The sequence below is a fragment of the Aspergillus lucknowensis genome (assembly GCF_044049455.1).
Source record: "Aspergillus lucknowensis strain CBS 449.75 chromosome Unknown BJX67scaffold_21, whole genome shotgun sequence".
Lineage (NCBI taxonomy): Eukaryota > Fungi > Ascomycota > Eurotiomycetes > Eurotiales > Aspergillaceae > Aspergillus > Aspergillus lucknowensis.
The window spans coordinates 140,302-149,778 of NW_027263565.1; the positions used below are offsets into that span (position 1 = coordinate 140,302).

At 52.9% G+C, this 9,477-nt stretch overlaps 6 protein-coding genes across 6 annotated transcripts in view; 4 read left to right on the top strand and 2 right to left on the bottom strand.

The window, feature by feature from the left end:
- Positions 1-27: 27 nt before the first annotated feature.
- On the top strand, positions 28-3,296 carry BJX67DRAFT_353687 (uncharacterized protein). The gene is made up of 2 exons (XM_071029138.1): positions 28-497; positions 569-3,296. The coding sequence occupies exons 1-2, from the start codon at positions 458-460 to the stop codon at positions 2,974-2,976; spliced, it is 2,448 nt and encodes an 815-aa protein (XP_070885983.1). The 5' UTR covers positions 28-457; the 3' UTR covers positions 2,977-3,296.
- BJX67DRAFT_353688 (Zn(II)2Cys6 transcription factor domain-containing protein) lies at positions 3,297-4,986 on the top strand. The gene is made up of 3 exons (XM_071029139.1): positions 3,297-3,441; positions 3,498-4,106; positions 4,158-4,986. Exons 1-3 carry the CDS (start codon positions 3,382-3,384, stop codon positions 4,389-4,391), a joined length of 903 nt encoding a protein of 300 aa, XP_070885984.1. The 5' UTR covers positions 3,297-3,381; the 3' UTR covers positions 4,392-4,986.
- Positions 4,987-5,262: 276 nt separating this feature from the next.
- On the top strand, positions 5,263-6,215 carry BJX67DRAFT_353691 (uncharacterized protein). The gene is made up of 2 exons (XM_071029140.1): positions 5,263-5,298; positions 5,352-6,215. The coding sequence occupies exon 2, from the start codon at positions 5,484-5,486 to the stop codon at positions 6,108-6,110; it is 627 nt and encodes a 208-aa protein (XP_070885985.1). The 5' UTR covers positions 5,263-5,298; positions 5,352-5,483; the 3' UTR covers positions 6,111-6,215.
- BJX67DRAFT_381334 (uncharacterized protein) lies at positions 6,185-8,184 on the bottom strand (the record flags this gene model as incomplete). Its single annotated transcript, XM_071033000.1, has 6 exons — positions 6,185-7,231; positions 7,278-7,621; positions 7,668-7,728; positions 7,776-7,975; positions 8,028-8,103; positions 8,158-8,184. 6 exons carry the CDS (start codon positions 8,182-8,184, stop codon positions 6,185-6,187), a joined length of 1,755 nt encoding a protein of 584 aa, XP_070885986.1.
- An 88-nt stretch (positions 8,185-8,272) lies between these two features.
- BJX67DRAFT_381335 (uncharacterized protein) lies at positions 8,273-8,761 on the bottom strand (the record flags this gene model as incomplete). The annotated part of the gene is made up of 1 exon (XM_071033001.1): positions 8,273-8,761. One exon carries the CDS (start codon positions 8,759-8,761, stop codon positions 8,273-8,275), a length of 489 nt encoding a protein of 162 aa, XP_070885987.1.
- A 149-nt stretch (positions 8,762-8,910) lies between these two features.
- BJX67DRAFT_111075 (uncharacterized protein) overlaps positions 8,911-9,477 on the top strand; it is a 1,206-nt gene continuing 639 nt past the window's right edge. The window contains exons 1-2 of the mRNA XM_071024318.1: positions 8,911-9,186; positions 9,274-9,474. Of these exons, the coding sequence (XP_070885988.1) occupies positions 9,279-9,474 (196 nt within the window). The 5' untranslated portion in view covers positions 8,911-9,186; positions 9,274-9,278. The remainder of the gene's footprint in view (positions 9,187-9,273; positions 9,475-9,477) is intronic.

A 9,477-nucleotide genomic window follows, 5' to 3' on the forward strand; every position in this document is an offset into this window, starting at 1 on the left:
CTCCAAAGAGCGCCGTCGTGTGGGGTTGGGCTGTAGTCCCTTCTCCGATCAACGCCTGCTCTGCCAACTCAACGCTCGGGGAACAACTCCCACGCAGAAGCTTTCACCACCTAGCCACGTCATTCCATTTCGATTTAATCTCCAATCATAAGTTACCATGTTAAATCTTGGTGGCTTTCGGTTCTCGAGGTCTATTCGCCTTGATTCCATGTCGGGCTCCTTGGAGGGTGGCTGGGTTCCGAGGGGGCTGGCAAACGCAGCCAAAAGCCGAGCCAAACCACCTCGCTCGAGAGATCCACGATAGATTTGTTCCCATATCCCAGAGCTCAAGCTATCGGCAATTGAGCTGTTGTTTCTTTGGCTCTTCTCCATCACGGCCATACTCTGAACCTTGGGAATGTATCTCCCGCCCTGCAAGTGACTGCATACATTCCCTGGGCAACCCCACCGCGCCGTCATGTTCCCAGCTGGGAATGTGAGCTTGGGGGCGGTCAGCTGTAAGTAACTGGTATCTCTTTGTTTGCCTTAGAGTGTAGTGGGAGTTCTATGGGTGTCTAACAATTTGCAGCAAGCAGGCCACAGTTAATGCGGACAGAGTCGCAACAGTCCGCTGCTGCTTCGGACGACTACTATTCACTCTCGAGCCGTACCTCTGCCACAAGGTCTACGAGTGGTGGCAGTAGAGCTGCCGTTGTGCGGTATGCAACTCCAAATTCTCACCCCATATCGAGAAATTCGTCTCCCACCGTTTCTCGAACGCTTTTAGCCCCGCCCGCAGCTGTTCCGAGGTCGGAGCAGAACCACGATATACCAGCAGAGCAACGTGATACTTTCGTGACGCACATCGACAGCACAACCCAGTCTACCGGAAATAGGGGCACACATATAAGCTCAGGCTTTGACGGGGCGCGCTCAGGGCCCGTAAGGGACAGCTATGCGGGGCGAGAACCGACACCGGGGGTGGATGACTCGCCATACATTCGCTTTGCTATCAGCCAACTCACACGCGAAGGGGAGGATGCACATTCAAGGAGATCTGGCGAAAGCGGGAGTGACTCGACCCAGACTGGGCGTCTGCTATGGGATGATAGCTTGGGCCAGTTTGTCCGAACTGTGACACCTCCAACCCGGCAGCAATTACCGCCGGAAAGGAGTCCTCAGAACTCCGTGGACCCTGAAGCATTTGTTGCTGTCAATGATCCGCCGAGAGGGAGCCTGATCTACCCACCGCTTGACTTCGTGCCGACTGTACTTCGACCGTGGGCGCTGGGCGCGATCATAATTTGTGTGCTGCTTATGATGGCAGGTATTTCTTTCAGCAATGTCTGGTCTCAGAACCACCATGGTATCTGGAGGTACGTCGGACGAAGCGGCGCACGATACTTTGTGGTACAATTTCTCCCACAGCTTCTGGGGGCCATGATCTCGATTTTGGCATTCGTCGTCCAAGCGGCGGTCTACCGCGTAATGCCTTTTGCGATAATGGGGTCCGAACGGCCATTTGGAGAGACCTTACAGAGGCTACCAATTGTGCCGAGGAATTTTCTTCTACCAGATCTGTCACATATTATCCATGGCGAGATATTGGTGGGGTTTTCGCTATTCTCGATTTGGCTTTCCAACCTCAGCACAGTTCCCCTGTTGAGCTGCCTCTACCAAGTAAAATGGTATGTTACAGATAATGAAGAAGGCTGGCGCTGGGCTGCTGTGGAGGCTGTTGGTTGGGCATTGGTGGCGGTCTACGGCCTACTCGCTTTAGGCTTGGTTCTACTGATGCTTCGATTCCTCCGGACGTGGTCAGGCCTAATGTGGGATCCCGTTTGCCTGGGTGATCTGATCCCCGTTATCCAGCGGTCGAATATGCTGCCTGATTTTGAAGATACAGAAACGGCCCCCGATGTTGGCAAAACGTTGAAGCCAAGGGTGCTTCGACTAGGATATTGGCAGTTATCCCAAGGGCGGGATCCGGAGATCTTTTACGGAATTGGAGAGGTTGGCAGCACGGTTGGAAACCCATCCCTGCATTTGGTGGCGAAGAATCGTCGCGAACAGCTGTTAAAAGTGTCATTTGACGCCGAGAAGCACAGGGCCGCAGGAAAAGGCGATTCGCAAGATCTCTATTCGCCATCTGTTCGATACCGATGGGCCCCATGGTTTTTGCGGAAGCCCTATATAATCGCCTGGACGGTGATTATCTGTGGGCTTTTTATTGCATTTGTTGTCGTCAGCTTTGTTCATAATGCTGTCGAGGACGGATTTTCCCCGCATTTACCTACTCGACCATCGGCGAGTGCTTTCTCTTCTTCAAACTTTCTGTACAGCTTCGTCCCGGCGTTGATTGGGAACGCTCTCTTTCTTGCGTGGCAGCATATCGATTTTTATTTTCGTGCGCTTCAGCCGTACACCACGCTATCTTCACCCAACGGTGCCTCTGCAGAGCAAACCCTACTGTTGGCATATCCGGCCCTCCTCCCGTTCCAGGTGACTATCGCGGCATTCCTCAACAAACATTTCAAAGTTGCCTGGATATCCTTCATTAGCGTCGTCTCCGGGGCCATTCCCATCCTGGCGGGTGGTGTTTTCATTGCGCTCAGATATGGGGAGAACGATATAAGGATTACACCCCTAATGCCCGCTTTTTACGCCATTGTAGGATTCTGCGCTGTATACATGATCTCGTTTCTCGCGATCTGGCCTGGTCGCTACCGCTATCTGCCCCACGGCATCAGCACTCTAGCTGATCAGATAAGCTTCCTCTACCAGAGCCCTTTGCTTTCAGATAAGCTGCTGCGTGAACCACGGAGCAAAACGGACCTCGTCACACGACTGGTCATGACTCCCCCAGGTGATCAGGAGTACCCCAAATATGGTTTTGGCATTTACGTGGGACGCGACGGAAGGGAGCATCTGGGAATTGATCGGTATAGTCGGCCTGGCCGGGCTGACATGCTCATTACGACTGGCATGATGAAGTAACCGCACTTCCCTCCACGACATGAATTATGATATTACACGGATGAGCATAATGATAATGTGATATGGCAATGAAGCCGGGCTGATATTGTCCCGTCCCATAAATTCTTTCTGTTAACGGCGTTTAGAGCTGCTTGAATCTGCTACTCTAGCATAGCATGACATTGCTCTGATATACAAAAGGACTTTCTTTGCATCCGCCTCCTGCTCCTTCTTAGGGCTGTGGTGGTCACGTTGTGTCATTCCACGTGCCGTCACATGACGTCTTTAGGCTGCTCCCAATCGGAGAATTACAAGTCGTTCTGTCAGCTCTTCCATCCGATGGGGTGCTCCAACTATGGAATTATCTGCTCATGAACTGCTACCCTGGTAATTCTCCTGAGAGCCTTCCTGGGTGTTGCAGCCAGCATGGTCTACACTGGGAAGCCCAGCACTGGTTGCCAGACATGCCGTTCGAGACGCATTAAAGTAGGAAACACTGGAATCCGAGTGTTCGCCCCGATAGAACTAATTCAGCTGGCTAGTGTGATGAAACGCGCCCTCACTGCAATGCCTGTATCCGCTCAAGCCGGGAATGCCCTGGGTATCCACATCCCCTGGACGTCAGGATACGACCCCAGAGAACACTCACTTGGATAGCTGAAAATCCAGGCCGATCGGTGGCATCTTCCGCAAAGGACGACGATGTAGATATGAAGGAAAGCGTGCAGAATAGCACAACATCTCCGGAACTCTCCTCCATTCCATCCTTGCCACTACGCCCGGAAACTCCAACTTCCCTCGTCCCTCCACAGATCCCTGGTGGTCTCTATCTGCCGATGGAAGACACCGTGACCGGATTATTTTTCAGCTCTTACGTCTATGCCCCGAGAGACCCTCTTGTCCGAACGGGGTCAATGGAGCTCCTCCCTCGGCTTTACGCGGCTGCTCCCGTTGCGTCTCCTGTGCGCATGGGTGCGTTGGCTGTAGCCTACTTTTCTGTGGCATCCTGGACACGCCAGGAGCATCTGCTCCGGTCTGCGCGGCAGTGTTTTGTGAATACTCTTGCCTTGACCCGCGAAGCTTTACAGGGGGATGTTGAGAAATCTTTTGACGAGGTGCTCATGGCGATGCTACTCCTCTATATTTACGAGGTAAGTATACTTGCCAACGCAGAGAGGCTGCAGTCTGACCCTTTTCCGCAGGAATTCGATGCTATAAAGGAGAATAGACTTTCAGATAAGGCACATTTACGTGGCGCAATTGCTCTGATAAACAAATACCGGCCTCTAAATCGAGACTCATGTCTCTCAAGTACACTGACAAATGCAGTCCAAACGGAGATTGTAAGCGCCCATATCTTCTCCATCTACGCGAGGCCTAACCGTATAGATAAATGTTGCTGTGGAAGGTGCCTCGCCACTCCTTCCGACTACTGACATCTGGCCATTATCGCTTCCAATCCCGCAACTCGCATCTTCGCGGCTAACCATGACCGCCACTGCGGTGGTGAGACTCCGACAGCGCTGGGTGCAGTGTTCCGCCGGTCTTGGTGCTCCAGATCTAAACGAGGTTGAAGAAATTCTTTCCGACGCTCGCCAAATCGACAGCCAGCTTATCGCTTGGACTCAGTCTCTACCCCAGCACTGGGATCCCATTCCCGCGTCCTTCATCCCACAATCTGTCCTGGAGGCAGGGATATATCAGGGTCGGTGTGACTGCTATAGGGACTTCTTCATAGCAGAGACCTGGAATAGGTACCGCACCTCAAGGCTAGCTGTGCAGAGAATCATCCTCCACACCCTTTGCCTTCTCCCGGGCCGCATGGAGGATATCGAATCGACCACGACGTTGATTCACACCCTCGCAACGGACACCTGTGCCACCGTGCCTTTCTTCCTTGGCAGCCAGACCAAGTCCGTCTTAATCAACGCCAGCAAAATTGAGTATCCACTCACAGGGATGGGTTCGCTTGCGGCGCATCGGCAAACGGCACCGATGCTCGGGGGATGGTTCGTCCTCCCTTCACTGGAGAGCCTCCTCTCGGTGGAATTTTTGCCGGAAGATCAAATAAACTGGGTGAAGGGTCAGGTGCAGCGGGTTCTGCAGATATATACATCCGGGCTGGTGTGTTCCTAGCTATGAGTAATGATTTTATTAAATAATTCTAATTTAGACATAACTACAATAATATACAGTTCGATCTCTCCCAAGGGCATAACTCCGGTTGAGGGTTGCTTATCTCCGGATATCAGCCACGTGACTTCAATCTTCGTGTGGAGCAAACTTCGGCTTCGTCCACTTCTCAGCGCGCTGTCCATAGATCAAGTCACATCTTCAATTCAACTGTACAGTCTCATTAAGAACCATTGATCTGTCCCAGAGATTGATCTGCCCACAGATATCCTCCAGCTTACGATTAGTCACCGCGCTCCTCCGTACATCCACCGGATTTGCTCACCCCGAACCCCCAAATCCGCAACACTCAAGTGAGACAGAAGCTTGAAAAAAGTCTTCCTACAAAAGGGACAATGGTTTTCTCCTTCTTCCGCTCAACACCTAAACCACCCGATCATGAACCAACACAAACACGCACTCCGACACCCCCAAAACCAACAGAACCCAACGTACCCGCACCCTCCCCACCCACAACCCCCAAAGCTCAAGACTCCAACAACGACAAGGTCCCGAAACTTTGGACCCCGCAAACAAACACGAAACTCGCTCTCGGCGGCGCCCTCTTCTTCGCCCTCTCTGTCCTCTCCACGCGCCGCGCGTTCCTCCGCCGCGTCAAGGCCTCAACACCACCATGGTATACCTCTTCGATATACCATCAACCGAAAGTCAATGGCGGGGCGGAGGCATTTGAAGCGCTGAATCTAGCGACCATCAATGTGTTATCATTTGCAATGATGACTAGCGGCGCTGTTCTGTGGGCGATGGATATAAATGGGGTGGAGGATATGAGGAGGTATGTTAAAACGAGGATGGCGAGTGGAGTTACCGGTGGGGAGGGAGGTGAGTTGAGTGAGTCGGACAAGGAGATGGAGAAGCAGGTTGAGGACTTTGTCGGGCGGTATTTGGGGAAGAGAGTTGAGGATGGGAAGCTGGTGGATCTTAATGGGAAGGAGCCATCAAAGGGAGGGAGCTCCTCATAAGGAAAGCGCTTGTCACATAGACGGAGAGGGTTTACTTGTACATTATATTATGATGTGTGGCGTTGGGTTGGCTATCATACACTCCTATCTTTGTCTCTGTCCATCTGTTCGTATCTTTGTCGGGCGGTTTCTCTTGTCTTTTCGAGGAACTCGTCGTACCTGTTGCGTGTGTTTCGACCGGCCTCTTCGCTCGCTTCGCCAAGCTTGCTGCCCCGCGCTCCTAATCCGACGCCCTGTGCGTATACTTCTGTCGTGATAGGCGCCGTCATGCCTGTGCCTTTTGCGCCGAGGCCAGCGCCTGCGGACCAGCCCATCTTGCTAAGCAAGGAGGCGCCCTTTGATGTAGTTTCTGGTGGTGGAGAGGGTTCTCGTGCAACTATTGGGCCGGCTTTGTTCGCTGTTGCCCTGCCGCGGCCAAATGCCTGCCGACGCTCGCGTGCGCGGTCCCTGTATTCCGGTGGGGGTGGGATGATGCCGTGCTTGATGAGCTTGTTCATGCCTATTGTGACGAGGTCTTCCTTTTGCAGATTGCCCCGGTGTAACTGGCTGAGACGTTCGTGTCGGTTGACATCCGCCATCGACTTAAATTGCCGCATACAGAGATAGCAGCATTTTCGGTTTGGATCAGCGAATGATTGGCGGGGTGGAGCTACTGTATCTGCAGGCGGCGTCTGGTCTCCAGGGCCTCCACCGTCGGCTTCCTTCTTTTGGAGACCATGCAGCTCCGCATGCCGATTACTCCAGAACTGGAGATGGGATGGCATAGCCACCTTCTTAGCTCCTGAGGCTGCAGAAGTAGTGTCAGCCTTGCGCTTCTTCCCTTTTTCGGCGGTCTCTTTGGATTTGGAATCTAATTGCCCAGCCGCCCTCTCATTCTGTGGCGCTTGCTGGGTATCCGTTTCAGATGAGACTGTGAGCTCAGTCACATAGGCATCCTCATCCCAGTACATAAGCTTCATCGCTGGATTATTCAGGGGGCTAAAGGTGAACCTCTCTGTACTTGCGCTGGGATTCATGACGGGCACAAAAACACCCGCATGGATATAGCTGACCATCACTGGCCTCGACGAAATGGTGAACTTTTCAAACGAGTTGAGCCGTGAAACAGCTGCTTGGGCGTCCTAATTCTATCAGCTTTGTATGTCAGTCGTAGAGGGAATAGAATACCTGTATCGTAGCAAATTCTGCAAAGCCGTATCGCCAGCTCTCGTTGCTTCTGCGGTCCCGAACCAGTAATACGCGCCGTAGTGAGCCGTCACGAGCTCCAAGATTAGAGTCGCCGGTGGTTGACGCTACTTTTGCCCCTTTCTTTTGGCCCCCTTGTCCGCCTTCCGAGTTGCTAGGTCGGTAGAGCTTACCCACTCCCTTGGCTAGAAGCTCTTCGGTCACTGAGCTTTCAAGTCCTCGGAAAAGGAGAAACTGGGAGGGCTGGTTCTCGGGGGCGGCATCATTATCGCCGTTGTTGTCTACTCTTGGTGCCGCCATACCGGGGGGACCAGTCGGACCGGCATCTGCGTTATGTCAGTCATAGCATCGGCACCAGGAATGGTAACATACCCAGTCGTGGGGCTTGGCACCGAAAACATTTCTGGCGGGTTGAGTAGTTGACAACAGAACACTGGTCCATTAGCCCGCATATTTCTGCGTATAGTCACGGGTGCCCACCATTTTACAGGTCCAGTCTCCTTCCGCTCTCGCTCGGGCCCTGTCCTCCCTTTCGCGACTGTAGGCGATGCGAACCTTGGTCCCACGATCATCCTGTGCGCTCGGCCCGCATAGATAGATCGACGGAAAGTTGCGTTCAATAAACGAGCGAGATAAGCTGAGGTTTCTAAACCGGAGAAATCCCAGCTGGCGAGACATCTCTGTAGATGTATTAGCAACCGCCGCCGCTCATAGCTAGCATCTAATACGTACTAGTCTGCCGATCACGGATAACGCGCACCTCCTCCAGACCTTCAATATCGTAGAAGTCTTTCAACTCTTTCGAAATCTGTTCATCATGCCGACACACATCTCAGCCTCATGCCAAAACGAAAGATTGTACCATGAAGTGCAACTCTCGGATTCCCATGCAACGGGATGGAAAGACTCAATTGGGGGGGAAGGGAGGGAAGTTCCAACGTCTTCTTCCGTCATGTCCACCGGTAACCCGTCCATCATCACCTCTCGGCTCTCGTGTCCGTAATGCGGTCGGTCGCGACGGGGGCTTCGACTTCGGCTGGGACTGTAGCTTCTGCTTCGACTCCGAGACTGATACCCTTCACGATCGCGGTCTCGATAGCTATTCCGCGGTCGACGGGGCGGAGACCGCGAGGATCGTCTTCGGAAATCATCGTGGTCTCGGCTTCGGTATTGGGATCTTGAAGCGGAATGGTCTCGGGAATAATCGTGACGCCTGTCGGCTGCAGGTCCTCGAGGGGGAGAGCGGGATGGGCCTGTGTAGTGCGGAGAGTAGAGTGAGAATTGCTCCAAATTTTCACGCGGACGAATGAATTTAATATGCGGGGATATACTGTACCGCCAGGCGAGCGCGAACGAGATTGTGCGTGGTCGTCATACATGCGGCTATCTCTATCGTCTTTCCGGGGGAACGGCCTCGAGGGTGGCCCTGGAGGGTACCTGGTGTCTTCAGAGTGAAAATGAGACATGATGAGGGGAAATGAGGATGAGGAAGAAGAGAAACAAGGACGAGGAGGAACGAAGCTCATCTACCAGTGGAAGGAAGGGCAGCTGGCAAAACCACACCGCCTTGGGACCAGTTTCAGCTCAGCCAGGCCCTCAGCAGGGCATTTTCCTTCGACATTCTCGACTTGAAAACAGAAACCAGGATAAACTTGTATACTGTCATATACGTACGTGTTTGGTGATGAAAAACAGTGTCATTTCGAGGATGGGAGATTGTCAGTGGGTTCAAGAACATTGACGTCATGCTGGGCGGACGGTGGAAGAGACGCACTCCCTCGGGATGAGCTCGAGAGACGGCGAAGTTTCGAGGTGAAAGACCATTGCACAATTCATAATTGTGTTCATTCGGCAGTATAAAGCTACGCTACTCTGAGGATAGAAAGACTAAGTACATGCCCTCCGTCTGTTTCTGGAAGCACCTCCATGCCACGCGAAATGTATGACAATCGTACCAAGACTAAAGTGTATCTCTCAGGATGAATGAACCATGTTCCGGGGGTCGAAGTTTCGTTTGGGTTTACTCCTGAGGGGCCTCGAGCTTTGGGGGGTCCGCCACACAAATGCCATGATAGCAGTAGCCGCCGTCGCACTCGGCATCATTGTGACACACAAGCTGGGGGGTGCGGGTTTCAAGCTCGGTTTGCGGAGGATCGGCCACACATATGCCATGATAGCAGTA